At 41.7% G+C, this 15,509-nt stretch overlaps 2 protein-coding genes across 2 annotated transcripts in view; both read left to right on the forward strand.

Moving 5' to 3' along the window:
* Window positions 1-5,145: 5,145 nt before the first annotated feature.
* Window positions 5,146-9,863, forward strand: PRXL2C (peroxiredoxin like 2C). The gene is made up of 6 exons (XM_030968737.1): window positions 5,146-5,551; window positions 6,012-6,080; window positions 7,645-7,698; window positions 8,075-8,180; window positions 8,417-8,548; window positions 9,154-9,863. Exons 1-6 carry the CDS (start codon window positions 5,369-5,371, stop codon window positions 9,279-9,281), a joined length of 672 nt encoding a protein of 223 aa, XP_030824597.1. The 5' UTR covers window positions 5,146-5,368; the 3' UTR covers window positions 9,282-9,863.
* Window positions 9,864-12,335: 2,472 nt separating this feature from the next.
* CDC14B (cell division cycle 14B) overlaps window positions 12,336-15,509 on the forward strand; it is a 44,463-nt gene continuing 41,289 nt past the window's right edge. Inside the window, 2 exon segments of the mRNA XM_030969227.1 lie at window positions 12,336-12,521; window positions 12,524-12,643. Of these exon segments, the coding sequence (XP_030825087.1) occupies window positions 12,485-12,521; window positions 12,524-12,643 (157 nt within the window). The 5' untranslated portion in view covers window positions 12,336-12,484.

Below are 15,509 nucleotides of genomic sequence, written 5' to 3' on the forward strand. Positions count from 1 at the left end.
ATATAAAAAAGATAATTGAAAATAGGGATTGAAAATAGGGAAAGAATAAATAGTTTCATTAAGAAAGAAAAATCTGGAGCAGATTGACATCTTTGTTGAAGTAAGTAACAAAATTACAGTGCAAAGAGCATAAGGAAAAACAGCTTTCTTATTTAAACATTGAAGACACAGAAGGGGCCATATTTTTGAGCCGTAAGCCAATGATTATCTCTAAAAGCACCAAGTGCAGGATCCATGCCAGCATCCACATGAACTCCAGACTGAAAAGGCTTTCAGAGCTAGGTCCTCCACCTCAGCTCCAGCATGAATTTTACCGGCTGTAGTAGAAGCTTTCATTGTTAACAAACCAAACACATTATTTCCACTGGAGAGGATTTTAAAGGCCCTCCTAGGAGAGCCAGCTGGAAAGCTGTAATGTCTAAAACTTCTGATTAAGGGTTCACATGGGCATTAGACACTTCATCTTTGGACTCCTTTTCTTATTTAAATAATTTCTTAAGAAAGTACCCACTAAATGAAAACTGTGGCTTACTTCATCAGAGTTTGGCACATACATCATCCCAGTCAGTCAATATTAAGAGAGGCAACACTTTTTAGCCATTTTGAAAGGCAGAAGAGTGGACATGGGTCATGGATTTGTAGTCCTTAGGATACAGTCAGGCAAGTTTGTGAAAAAATCAAATCCACTTCCTTATGAGAACTGGCCTGGGTTTCTAATTGATCCCCCTAGCAAAGAGGCTCAAGAGATATGTCTGATGCTAAAGTCTGATGCTACTCTTAATTATATACCAAGAAATAAATGAGATCTGTTTCAAGTGTGTGCTATAATTAGCAAAAGCTATTAGCCTCCAGGAAAAATATTATACCATCCACTGGCCTCAAGAAGGAAATTCCTAACTGTAGCTAAATATCAATGTTGTCATAAATAAAAGAGCCATTTGAACAGAATCTACTGCTAAGTATACATCCAACTCTCTAAGAACACAGAAAATATAAAAAATAGTAGCTGGGAACTACAACCTTCTCACAACATGCTTTTCCATATACGCAAAAAATGAAGTGGGGGGTGTGGGGGGGAGAAAGGGAGAAGTGAAAAAAGGAACAGTATCTAAAGTTTTCAATAAGTTTTTGCTTACTTTGCAAGATACCAGTCTTAAGTAAGGCTTAATTTTCCCTGGACACTCCATGAAATCACATCTGCTTTATTTCACATTCTTTATTTCTTAATCCTCTCATCTGGTTTACACTAATGATAATTAGCTTACTTTCTAAGAGCCTTATTGCTAACAAGATACAAGACAATTCTGTTTGGCCTGTCTCGATTGTAGCATATCCTTTATTCATTTTTTGACCATGTCTCATCTATTTCAGTAGTATTTTGCTACCTCCTAGTTATTTTAAAAAATATTAAAACCAGTGGCACTTAGAGTAAATAAACAGCATCTTCACACATAATTTACTGTGCTTGACACATAGATGGTCATCTCTGTTTCTCATTTGCAGCACAGAGAGTAGGTAGCTGCAAAGCAGAAATAGATCCAATTCAGAGAGTTCTTATGAAATGCATTAAAAGTTCTCTTTGTGCCTTGAGGCTATATTAAATAAAATGTGCATGTTTCACTTAATACTGTTATTTTGTTGTGTAGTAAAGTTTCTACTACTGCTTTCTCTGTAGGGTTTGCTTTACAAAATTAAATATATCAGATTTAACAGGAAAAATATTTTCTCTCCATATGTCATTATAATCCCTGAACTATTTGAGTAGATTTTAAATTACATTTCTATTATCTGTGGTCTGAAACAACAGTTAGTCAGTATGAAATACACACTGATACTCTGATACTGCAGCCAGACTTATGAAGCCCTTTAATCTGGTAAATAATCTTGAACTTTTAAATAGAGCTAAAAAGCAAAACTTAGGCAAGCTTTGAAATGGTAATAACTCCCCCTTCAGGGAAAAAAAACAAACAGCCAATCTCCCCTCAATAAACAAAAATAGAGAAGCACAAACCAAACCAAACAAAAAACCATACACACAAAACCAACAAACAAACAAAAAAAACCCCACAGAACACAAAACAGGAAGTAAAACTAATGAGAAATAACATCAGGATGAGTACACACAGCAGGTAGTGAAACTGGAGATTACCTCACCTCTTGCAAAATTACTTCAAAGTGCAAATTATGGTCCTTGCTGGACAGTAATGGAATAAAAGTTTTTAAAATGCCTCTCAGTTGCCCCATCTCTGGGTCAGGAAAAGGGTATTGTCCTTGCTGGTTGGAAGAACCACTCCATGATGCTATTCAATCATACCTCCAGGATATTGTGAGACTAAGTGAATGAAAGGCAGACATAAAGGAAAAAGCCTCTTATCATAGAATCATAAAATAGTTTGAGTTCGAAGGGACTTTAAAAGATCATCCAATTCTGCCCACTGCCATGGGTAGGGAACCTTCATCTGCACAGGACTGCTCCAAGTTCTATTCAGCCTGGCTTTGAATACTATCAGGGACAGGGATTCCACAACTTCTCTGGAGTACTTCTCTCACCATCCTTATAGAGAAGAATCTGTCTTATCTACAGGACAGTACACACTTTTACTCCTTTTTAATTACAACAACAGTTTAAAAACAACTCATTCTTAGCTAGCGTTTAGCATTATGTTTTTCCCTGGAATTGTAAACACTAATTTATTTTTGCTGATAAGTAATAACCTTGTTATCTCTAGCTAAACAATATTAGATTAACAAGAACAAATATCCTTGTGTTAAATAAACAGTACATTGTGCAGTAAATTGATAATAACATGTTGCTTTACAAATAAACACCAAATACTTTAGGCAGTGCATTTATGGTATTGATACAGGCCACAACTCTCCTGTCAAATATTTTGTGTAGCTGCAGTATACAAAGGAATTAAGGTTGCATAATTACAACTGGTATTTTGTTTCACTAGTCAATACAGAACAAATAAATTAACCACCACCTTTGTGTAATTACTATCTTCCCTCTTGAAATGGTATTTGAATTTCTTATCCACAGTACAAAGTAACCCAACACTTGATTAATTAAATATTAGCTAAGTTTCTCTCTACAACTGTAAATTGCACTTCAATGAAGAGAGTGACTTGCAACCTGAATCAAAATTAATAATGTAAATGCACTGATTGATTCTCCTCAGGACAATGAAAAATACATCACTCTGACAAATGTGGTTTTTAAAGTTATCCACATTTCTGTATTTGTGAGCTATAAAGAAAAGAGGAGAAGGGAAAGAAAAGGAAAATTCCCTATTCATAGCACACATAGAAGAATTATATAGTTTAAATAGATTTAGGTAGCTAGTACTGTCCAGCAGATACGGATTCTTTCTTCCCATCTAAGAAAAACTTGTATCTGCATTTCTGTTAAGCATGTATTAATGAAACGCTTTAAGCTTCAGCTTTCAAAATATGACTGCTAATTTTGAGTGTTTCTTCTTTTACAGAACATGTTAGAGTACAACTGTCTTCACTGCTGCTCTTTCTCTATAAAAGTGGGGGTGACAGCAATTTGTATTTGTATTCCCACAACACTTAAGATTGTCTACCAAAAGTTAGAAACATGCTGCTTGAGGGGTTTTAGAGAATGCTTTGGCAAATACCTTCAGCAGAAAGTTGCTGTTCGTCACTTATATACTGCTGAAACCAGTTGTTAAGGATTTGCTTCTTCAGCTAGTTTAAGGAGGCCAAATTACATAAAGCAAAGTCTGCAGGCAGCCTTCACTGGCCTAGTAGGAATGATTACCACCTCTCCCAGACAGGCAGAGTGTCTCTCTTGGGCTCCTCAGGAGATTTCATTTCAAATCAAGAAAGAACACGCTCTCTTGGATGCACAAGGTCAGCTATGCGCAGACTGACCTGGGGCAGTGTCTTCTGAGCTTGTGACACCACAATGCCCAATTCTTTTCATCAGCAGATCCCCTACAGGGATATGACTGCTTCTTCTGATTTCCAGCTGCAGTGGCAAAGGCCCTGGTTTAAGCTCTCCTGATGATCGAGTCCTGAGCTGTGCCCGAGTCCTGCCCAATGCTTCCCGGTTTTACTGCAGGCATAACACAACAAGATTACCCATCCACTTCAGCTTCAAGATGAAGACCAAAGCTTGTAAAAAGCTGTCAGTTGTCTGCCTTGTTATATTCTCCAGCAGTCAAGGGTAGGCAGCACATTCCCATCAGTACTGCTGAGGGAGCTGCAGAGCTGCTGCACACAGCACACAGTTTGGTTTATGAACTGCCAGGGGAAGAAGTGTGCTGCATGCTTCTAACATACTGATAACTGAACAAGGAAGCCTGATAAAAACAACTGACCATATTCTTCCAGAATCATAGAATCACTTATGTTGGAAAAGACCTTTAAAACCATTGGGTCCAACTGCATTGAGGAGAATTATAAGTTTCACAGTTTTCTGAAGTTCTTTGCTAATCTTAACTAATTTGAATTCATCATCTTTTATATCAAAGCTCTCGTGAGGACATATTGAAATGCAAGACTTAACCTGTTCTGTGTGCTCAGTCCTGGTAACATAAAAGCAGTGGCTTAACCCAAAGAACAGCAGATGTAAGTTTGGATCACACTAACATATAGACCCCAGGACTGCCTGCCAAGAGAAACTTTGGAATTAATATAATCAGAGAGCAGAATAAATTCTGGACATTCCCTCCAGCCCTATTCTCTCTGATATTTCTTTTTCTTCTGCCCACTAAGAAAAGTACCCTCATTCTCATAAGCTTTCAGCTGACACAACAATCTAAAATACTACAATACTCTTCAATGACCTAGTGTTTTTCTTTTCATAAGAACTGCTCACTCTTTTCTGCGTGCACTTGAGCATCTGCTATTCAGCTGATGCTGACACTGTGAAGCTCTGCTTTTGCATGAACAGGGACACCGGGTTTGGTGCTGTTTCTGTCTGACACAAAAACCGAGCAGCTCGACAGCTCCTCGACAAGTTTTCCATCTCGCTTACGGCCCTCTGCAGGGCTGCGGCCTCCAGCAAAAAGAACGCCGACCTCGAGGGCCGCGCGGCCATGCCACTGCTCCTGCTTGCACACCGTTCCTGGGAAGCTCCGGGTGACTCTCCTGTGTTTCCCGGGCACAAACTGCGCCCCGTCTCTGGCTGACGGCCGCGCAGCGGGTTCGGCCGCAGGTTGCTCTCTCTCTCCATCCGAACCCCCCGGCTCCTCCTGGGCCACGGCGCGGCTGCCCGAGGTCGCTCCCCCGGCCGGGAGGGAACCGTTCCGCTCTATCCCGGGCCCGTCGCTTCCTCGCCGTCGCACTACGCTCCGCGCCCTTCCGCTCCAGCTCCGCCTTTCCCTTCCGCGCTCCCATGGCCGGGCCGGCGGCGCCCCCGGTCACACAGCAGGTCGAGCGGGCGCGGGGCTGCGAGCGGCGGCCGGAGCAGGAGCGACTGCGGGAGGCCGCCCGCTGCCCGGTGCTGGACGCGGACGGCAGGAGCGTCCCCTTCCAGGCCCTGTACGCGGAGCAGAAAGCGATCGTGCTGTTCGTGCGGGTGAGGAGGGGCCGTCGTGGGGCCCAGCCCGGGTCCCGGCGGGGCTGTGGGAGGGCGGCGGTGCGGGAGCTTAGGGCGGGCTGGGAAGGAACACAAAGGAGAGCCGTGTTGCTCCTGAGACCCCTGTTCTTTGGTAAAGTGAAACACTATTTACCAGAAAGGAAATAGTTCTTCAACCGTGTGTTTAGGGAAACAAGTATCGTGTTCCTTGATTTCCCGGCTGTCGACCCAGCTATCACATTGCTAAAAAAGCTACAGATAAAAATATTTGCAAGGCTGCAGGCCCAGCGTCCTTGTTCAGGCTTGGGTTAAACCAGTATCCGAATCCAAATTTTGTGGCTGGAATCTTTCCCATTCCTTGTTCCTCATCACCTCCAAAGTGGTTGTGTGTCCAAAGTCTGCTGCTTCCTGTCTATGCAGTTGTATCTGTTTCTGACTCATTCAATTGGGTATGTTGCAGAACTTTTTGTGTTACACCTGTAAAGAGTACGTAGAAGATCTGGCAAAAGTCCCCAAGGCATTTTTACAAGTAAGTACTCTGCTCTTAATGTGTTTGTGGCCACAGTCAAGCAGATCTGTTATGTCCAGCTACACACTTTCATAAAGCTTCAAGGAATAAAAAAAAAGGCCCAGAAGAAGCACTTTCATTGTTTGCTACAATAGCAATAATGAATCTGCTTAGGAGACACAGGAAAGGATTTATGGCACTGCACGCTCTGTTGGAACAGCATTATTTCTCCCTGCCCTGTTAGCTAGGTGCTCTTTTTACTGTTGTGCTCAGAACAGTTAGACAACATCTGACAGGCATTTCTTTCAGTATTAGTAGTGCCCTGGACAGCTGTCTTCTGACTGCTAACTACTGCCCTTTCCATTATGCTGGTAGGGCTGGCTGAAGTGCACAGAACAAGATCAGAAAATTGATCTGGATTAAAAATAGGATCTTTTTCTATGGTGATTTGTAAAGTGCATAAGTAGTGTGTCCTGCTCTCCAGGGCAGCTGCACAAACAGGATGACAGTGACAGAAAAGAGAAGTAGAGTGGGCAGGGGTTGCTATCGACACGTGTTTTTTGGGTGGTAGGAGATGCCAGAGAAGACAGTGATCTCCTGCTAAATGTGGAAGGTCAATCTGTCTCTTCTAGACTGCTGATTGAAATTCTGCCATACTTCTAGACTGCTGATTGAAGTTCTGCCATACTTTATTCTCAACAGCAGCATAGCCAATGACAGAGACTCAGGTCATTGCTGATGGCAACTCCATCTGAGTCCATCTGAGATGGATTAGGAATTATGAGGACAAAAAGGGGCAAATTCTTTGTCAGGTTCCCTTCTCAGGACAGATATTTCTAAACTGTTTGATCAGTGTTACTCAAAAGGACATTTTCTTAATTTGGCTCCTCAAATAAATGTATCTAGAGAATCAAAAATGTCGATTAAGAATGTGTTTTTCTTAATGCAAGTATTCTGGTTTTAGGAGGGCTTCTTTTCATAACAAGCAAAATTATTTTATATGGGAAATTATTCTATATGGGAAAGGCAAATATATAATAAAACAACCTTATATTTAGGAACTGGTTTTAGTGATATCTAAATCAACTTCAGTTTTGGGCTCTGTTTTACAGACTCAGGCCTAAGGCTGCATCTGCAAAAAAACAGGAGTGCATATAAATGGAAGTTATATCTATCAATGGGTCCATATATGTAAATCCCAAATGTTTGGGCACCATCATTTGTGTGCTTCTTCTTTACACGTAGGTGCAATTGAGTGGAAATTTTGAGTTTCCAAAATCATATCATGATGCAATTAATTGAAAAGACAATCCTATCAATGCTATAGGAAACTTAAAGATTACACAACTGTAATTTAAATGTTATATTTAAAAATAATTTTTCACTTAAAAAATTAATGTTGCTGCTAACTGTGGGTGATATACAAAAGTACAGTCTCCAAACATGGAAGTTATGTCAATGTCAAATAATTTTAAGTCAGTGCACTGCGATCACTAACTCAGCACACCAGATTCTGGCAATGTTTTGAAGTCATGTAGGACACCCACTTCCTCTTTACAGCTTTAATACCTATCTTCTGTTCTAGGAATCGAATGTGAGGCTTATAGTCATTGGACAGTCATCATATCATCACATCAAGGTAAATAATTGGTCATTAAATACAATGTCTTATTATGTCTTTTGCAACAGTAAAAAAGGATAGTGTTCATGAGCAAATTCTTATAGTAATAGATGACTAAAGCAAATAATTAAAACTTGCAGTTTAAAAGCCACCAGGGGTTGCTAAGGAAACATCCTTTCTTGATTTCACTGGAAGCTTTGTTTTAATAGAAGCTTTGAGGCTAAAAATTTTGTACTTTAACATTACTAACAAATACACAGTTTTCAAATAAGAGGGGGGAACATGAAGCTGGCAGGGTGTCAGTATTTTTGCTGTTGTCAGTAAACCCTAGCTAGTTACTGCCTTAACCTTACAAATATTACTTTATTTTTCTGTGTCTGCCTATATTTTGCAGTCCTTTTGCAGTTTAACTGGATATACACATGAAATGTATGTAGATCCACAAAGAGAAATTTATAAAATACTTGGGATGAAAAGAGGTGAAGGTAATAAAGCATCAGGTAAGAATGATTTTCTCACTGTATTTAGACTTTCACAAACAAAACAGAAATGCTCTGATAAAATAGTATGATGGCAATGTAAAATGAGTTGCCCACCAGACTGTGTCTCGTAGGCTATATTTTGTGAAAACACTGGTAATCAGGAATCTCTAACGTATTCATAGCAGCTGTTAACTGTTGTTGCTCTTATATACTTTCATATTTCCAGATAAAAAGTGTTGTGTGGTTTTGTTTAGTTTGGAGCCCTCATGTGAAATCAAACACTCTTCTGGGAAGTATTAGGAGTATATGGAGAGCAATGACTGGCCCAGCTTTTGATTTTCAAGGAGACCCTGCTCAGCAGGGAGGAGCTTTGATTTTAGGCCCAGGTGAGCTGCTGTGTTTGTGTGACAGTCACCACTATCTCCTTTAGCTGTTTGCTGCCATTTTGCCTTCTGTCCCTGTGGGTCCCAAGGAGACAGTATGGTGTTGAACTGTGTAATTTCTGTCGCATGAAGAAATCTGCAGAATGTCATTGCATAGTCCCATCTCCCACAGAGGTGGCATAAACCTGATCACAGTACTGCAGAAATTGGTTGGATCGCTGATGGAACAACTGCCTCAGAGTCTGGAGGGTTTTCTTGACATTGTGGTATTTACCTACATTCTGCTTTCACATGTGATTTGAGGCATTTAATGTGGTTTTATTAGAGGGGTAGAGCATGAAGGGGGAATTGCAACATGACAGTCATCACATTATTAGGAAAAATCTTGCTACAGCAGATTTAAAGTAAAGTGTGTCAATGTTCCTTGCTTCTTTAATATAATTAAAAAACATTGTGTCATTGTTTAAAATACTGAATATGTGCAGTCTACAGAACTAGTAAATATTTGTACAGTAACTGGTAGGTGGTCAGAATGCTGCTTCAATACTCTTACATCTTTGAATAAATAAATATGTTATTCAATAATTTACATGTTATTCTCATTCCAGGCAACGAAGTTCATTTTTTGCACCTTGATAAAAACAGGCTGGATCATGTTCCCATTAATACAATCTTGCAGCTGGCAGGAGTTAAAACAGTGAATTTCTCAAACCGACCCCAGATTATTGACATATGACACTGAAGCAATGTATACTTTTTTTGTAAATTTGTGCTCTACAAGAACAGCTGTCCGGTGAATTACAACAAGCATTGGTTCTGTTGCTTCTTTGTGGGACATCTGCAACCTTATGTAGAAAATCAGAGCATAGAATAAACTACCTGACACTAGAGATGGATACAAAAGTGCTATTTCCATTGAGTACAAGATAATAAAAACTAAAACACAACTGAGACTGATCGCAAAAAATCCTGGAGCTTATTATTGTCTCATCAGACAAACTTGCTAGTGTTTTTTTAAAGATCGTTGTTCAAGGTGCACTAAGGTAAAAAATCAGATTTTGCTCAGGAAGAACTTGGGATTCTTGCCTTCAGCAGATCAACACTGGCTTTCAATCCTAGACTTTTCAGCACTGTTTTAAAGCTTCCAGCGCTGTGTGACAATTTTGTATTGAAATACACCTTGAAAAGCCACAGTTTTGAACACCTGGACTTCATTTGCATCTCGCAGTGGCAGAAGTTACGAAACACATTTCACAAATTCAAATAAATATTTTCAATACATCATGCTGTATTGTCTGCAATTCTTTGTGTGATACAAAAACATGGGTCTGTAAGACCAGAGAGGGGTGGGTCTTAAATTTGTATCTGATGAGACTATCAGTTTTGGAGTAAGCCAAATTAGTTATGTTCCTATGAAGATTTGCAGCAGGATGTTCTTCCTTTGTAGGTACATATTTTCTCTCAGAGCAAGAGGTCTCAGAATAAATTGTTCTTAGTTATTTCTGTCTTAGACAACTGAAGTAATCATAACAGCATTCTTTCTGGTTTGCAGTTCTGGCATATTTCATATTATTCATTTATCTACAGATGTTTATGTTCAACATCTATTGGTTTCATTAAAGTAGACGGGCTCTCTTTCATCTAGGATACACTTTTTAGCAATTTGAAAAAAAAAGTCCAAGATTTATGGAGGAGTATATCCTTCTCTGCAGTGTTTGATCTTTGACCCTCACTGTAAAATGTTACCATACATACATGTCTCAACTGAAAATTTTCACCCCTTTTAAGCTTTAATGCAATTGTGAAATGGCATTTTATGAAGACGTTTGTTCCTGCATTCATTAAGGTCACTGGCAGGCCCAGAGCAAGGTCTGGACAGCTTTATACCATTAAGAGCATGTGAAATTAAGTGCACTGTTCCTTGGTAAAAAATAAAAGGCTTGTGTAAGAAACATAACAATACTGAACCATGTAATTCTATTAAAGATATTATGCCTCAGCAACTTATCCATTACACCCCTATTTTGATATTACATTTTTAGAAGAAGGATTTTATGAATGGAAAACCACAGTTGTCAGTTCCCTGCTTTGACTGAACAGCACTCGGCACAGGGCTAAAGGTAGTTACATGCAGACTCTGAACACCTATGATTTCAGGGCTGGCCAGAGGCTTCCTCAAACTCAGCGTAACAGACTGGGACAGGCAGCTCAGGCTCACAGGGGAGTGAAGTCTGCTTTTCATGAACCCCTGTTCCTACAGTCTCAAATAAGGAGCTGCCTCCTTCCTCCAGCAGTCCCCCAGCTCAACAATATTTTTCAGCATGCCAAGAACTCTGGAATGCATCTGCCTCTCTGCCTAATGTTACTTAAACAGCCAAAAGCAGGCTGGAAAACTGGTCATATGTTTGTAAAACAAAGACAATAAACAAATAAAAATTTATTTTCAAAGACAATGAATGATGAATAGTCAGTTGATTTGTAGTGCTTCCACTCTGCTTCATTAACCTGATAATCACAGTTAAGGGCACTGATTCTTGTTCCACTTTTTTTTTGCAGTTGTTCTTGGTGCTTTTGATTTTAAAGGAAATGTTCTAGCTGCCTTCCTGCTTTTTTTGCTTTTAGTAGAATTAAAAGAATATACAATGGTAATAGTTCTGTTGGTCCTAATAAGCACATTTTAAAAAATTAATTACAGCTAAAAGAATTATGAGCTATTAAAAGATATCGGAGTTAATTAAACTGTAGTTTTACAGCTCTTTAGGTAGAAGTAATCTACCCTTACTATTTCAATACTGACAGGAACCATACCACAACCTCTGTGTTATCCCAGCAAAATCACTTCTTCAGAAAGACTCATAAACTACAGATGAACAAAAGGAGAGAGGAAGAGAGAGGAGGATTCAGCAGAAGAGCTGAGGCATCCTAATCAGGGCATTGGCCCTGCCTTTTGCATCTGGCCACAGCTTGAGTTTGCTTGACCACTGCAAGACAATGACTCCCACATTCATAATGAATTGGAACAACGATGGCCACAGTCACCCTTGGGAGAATTTGTTTCCAAAGCGTCAGAAGAATTTTAGGTGACTGGTGTTATTTAGAAAGGCTATTTTTTAAAAAGTCATGCAGTGAATAGTGGCAACTAGAATGTTTCCAGCAGGTTTTCCTCCATAAATACGCACACTCAGCAGAAGGTAGAATACTCCCTCCAGGGCTTTCATCATGGCCATTAGACCGAGGTGGGAAGGGAGCGGTTCTCAGAAGCTGTTTTACCTACCGGCTTGGTTCAGTGCTACGGCCATTTAAAATAACTGTGTATTTAAAAGTATCGCTGTATCTAAGAGGCAGATTCAAACACAGTTGCTTAAACTTTCCGGATCAGCCCATTTTACGTTCAGACCAGATGCCTGCATGCACTGGACTGTTTTGAGCTGGCTTTACAAAGAACCAAGTCCCCGGGCTCCTCTCTTGGTACGTGTCAGGAGGGGCACCTGGAGGGCTGCGAGGCCCCGGAGAAGGCAGGGCAGGGGCGGAGCGCCCGGAGCGGAGTCCCCGGCCGGGCCGGGCCGGGCCGCGCTCCCCACCGGGGGCAGCCGGCGCCACGTCAGCAGCGCGGGCCGGCCGCGCGCCCAGACAGGCGGCGCCGCGGCAGTGGGGGCGGGGGGGCGCGTGCCCCGGCCCACCTGTTACCGCGGCCGCCATGACGTCACCCCCACCGCCGCTCCGCGCCGGTGACGCCACACCGCGCGCCCCAATCAGGGGCGGCCGTTGGGGTGCGGCGGGCGCTCCGCCGGGCTGCGGGGCGAAGGTGCGGCGGGAGGGGGCGGTGTCCGCCGGGACGCGTCAGCCGCCGCCGCCCTCGCCGCCGCGGGGTCCCTCCCTCCCTCCGGCCGCAGAGTCCCCGCGGCATGAGGGGATCGTAGCGCCGCGGCCGCCTCCGCCATGAAGCGGAAGAGCTGGGCCGAGGCGCGGCGCCGCGCAGCCCGCCGCCGCCCGCGCTGAAGAGGACGCGGGGCGCGGCGTCGCGGGCGGCGGGGGGCGAGGCGGAGCGGCGGCGGCAGCCGCCCCCCGCCGGTCTGGAGACCTGCCTGAGGATCGCGGGTGAGGGGGGTGTGCCGGGGGCGCGGGGGGCGGGGGTGTCCCGGTGTCCCTGCGCGGTGTCCCGTCCCGCCGGCGGTGGGCGCCGCGCCGGCTCCGGGTGTGCAGGAAAACTTGCCGTCGCTGCGATTCCCGGCGGGAGCCCGGGGCGCTCGGCAGCCGCTGCTGTCCGGGCGGTCGGCTGGTCAGTCCCCGAGCCCGGAGCTCTGGCGTGTCACTCAGCCAAGTGTTGTTGGGAACTGCGCCGCTCGTCCAGCGGGATAACTCGTCCTGCCGTGTCCCGGTAGCCCGAGCCGTACCCAGCCCCGCTTGCCTCTCGCTGGCATTTTCTGCCTGCCAGAGAGAGTGAACGGAAAACAACGTTAAACGCGTTTCTATCCGTTCAACACGTTGTGGGGTAGAAAAAAGTAGCATATTTCTCCATGTATTGGGGGAATGTGTATATACGCGCGCCCGCACAAATATATCTATATCTAATCTATCTGCATCTATATATAGATACATGTTAGATGGATACAGATACTTGTTTCTCCTGGTGCCGTAATATCGGGCTTGCTGGCTAATGAGTAAAATAGTGGGCAAACGTCGCACCTTCCCTTGACATGCGAGTGCCAACAGCTTGTGCAGGCAGGATTGCTCAGTGTCGTTCGTCCCTCCTTTCCGTGACTCCAGGCTCCGAGCCGCGCTTTGTTTTGGCACATGAGTCTGCCTCTTTCAAGAAGCCTGTTGGATCACAGCCAGAAAATTCTGTGTTTAGGTTTGAGTTCCCCATCTGAAAGATGGGCTTGAGTTTAGTTTGCCTAAAGGCAAAAACAAAAACAAAAATTACTTTTTAAGTCATGTGTCATAATCTCAGAATTTTAGTGTATTTACAACTTCTCATAAAAAGCAAGAACTATACCTCCCGGCACATCTCTGTGAAGGGCGTGGGAAATATCTGTGGACAGAGGAAGCAAAAATATAAAGAGCAAACATACAGAAAAGGCACCAATGTACCTTTTATTTCTTTGGCAAAGCATGATTCCTTATATTAACTAGTGTGTCTTCTACGTAACAGTATGCATAGAAAGCCGTAAGATTTTGTTTTGAAAATCTGTCATAGCAGCGTAGAAAGAATGTAAACTGCCAAAGCTTACCAGATTCTTCTTTTTAAAAAGCTTTAATACTGTCAGTGAGTAAAATCCTAAATATTCCAGCCAAAAATTCAGCATTTTAGGCCTAATCTATGCTGAGAAACATAATGGTGTATTTATCTACAGAACTCTAAAGCTCCAACAACTCCATATGTGTTTTGTTTCTATAGCAGCAACTGTTCATATAGGACATGATGATATTATGATTTTAAGGTCAGCTGTGTTAACCCCTCTTGTAACAGATAATGACTTTTTACTATCAAAGTGATTTTACTGCCAATATTACCATGCAGCCCTGTCCAGCTCACATCTCCAGCAAACAGATCTGTCTAACCATTCTCATGAAGCAGTTGCTTTGACCTGGTAACATGTGTCTGGCGTCAACAAGCCCATTAAATTACTGTTTTTTCTCCTTCAAGAAAGTGTTCACCCATTTAAATTCAGTAGAGCACCTAGGCTTTGACCTGTGTTTTTTCAGTGGGATTTCACCACGTGCAGCAGTACCTAGTATAGTAAATTTGATTAAAGTGCACTTTAATTAACTTTACTTTGATGAAAGTAAATTTGATTATTATATTTAAGAATACTTCATTTTGTCTTGATCTTGCTGTGCACAGTGGCTGCTGTTTATTGTCCAATTTTTAGTTCTGATTCAAATTATAGTCTAATGTTTAGTTTGCTGCTATGTCATACTTGTTTATTTAAAGAGAAAGCTTAAAAAATAAGCTAACAGGCCTACCTTTTTGTTCAGCTGTTTTAAAGTTCTGTCTAGGTTTGAAATGTCAATTTTGCCCTCTCATAATGCAGTTTTGAGAAGTTAATTAATAGCTGTGTACTGGAGACAAAGCATAAGGTCTTATTCTTAAAAATGGACATACTGGTAAATATTTGAACCATTTTAAAGGCTGAGAGGTCTGTGTTAGCTTATCTGCTTAGAGAAACAGTGCCAAATGTATTAAAAACACCTCAGGCTACCCTTATTTTCATCTTTGCAAAAGACAGAAGCAGAACATAAACCGAAATTGCTGTAAAGATTTATGGATCTTTTGTTGTGTGATGTTACATTCACAGACAGCAAAGTTTCAAATCCATTCTAGGAATTTTATGCCCACAATACTTATGGTAATCATTGCATTTCCTTATTTTGTAATTAATTGTATGCATCAGCCATATGTCAGAATAACTATTAATTAGAACTGTCTAAATATTCTTGGTTACTAGTAAGACTAGTTCAGGAAAGCTGTCCTTTTAAAAAGTTGTTCATTTTAGTCTGTTAAGCTGCATGGTAAGCTTTATCATTTTCTCTTTGTCAACTAGTGCATGAGGCTTGCTGGTATGAATCCAATTTGCTGGAACTAAATGCATTTAGTCTGTTTATTAGAAGCATATTCCCATATCCTTCTGATCTCTGAGAGAAGTAATTTATATGATCTAAATAAAATGTAGCAATGCTCTGTGAGAGGCTTGGAAGCTGTTCATTTCCTTTCCTCAGCTCCTTTTCTTTTTCATGCTCTTATTTTATAAAGAACATTTTAAAGAAGAGGTGAAATTATAATGCATAAACTTCAGGCAAAAGGTGTGGGTTTCTCTCTCACCTTTTTGTGTAGTAAATTCTAAAATGAAATAACTACAATAACTAAATATGGAATTAAATTTTAAGTGATATAGTGTCATGGATAATTTTTTGATGTTTGTTCTTCCTGTTGAATGTATACCCAGTTTGTTTACAGAATTGA

Source organism: Camarhynchus parvulus, chromosome Z, assembly GCF_901933205.1.
Source record: "Camarhynchus parvulus chromosome Z, STF_HiC, whole genome shotgun sequence".
Taxonomy (NCBI): Eukaryota; Metazoa; Chordata; class Aves; order Passeriformes; family Thraupidae; genus Camarhynchus; species Camarhynchus parvulus.

What these genes read in the sequence shown, in the direction of transcription:
- PRXL2C (XM_030968737.1), top strand. Translation starts at nt 5,369, where the DNA reads ATGGCCGGGCCGGCGGCGCCCCCGGTCACACAGCAGGTCGAGCGGGCG. An exon ending in CATCATATCATCACATCAAG is followed by an intron (nt 7,699 to 8,074) that starts GTAAATAATTGG and finishes TATATTTTGCAG; the next exon opens with TCCTTTTGCAGTTTAACTGG. An exon ending in TGAAGGTAATAAAGCATCAG is followed by an intron (nt 8,181 to 8,416) that starts GTAAGAATGATT and finishes GGTTTTGTTTAG; the next exon opens with TTTGGAGCCCTCATGTGAAA.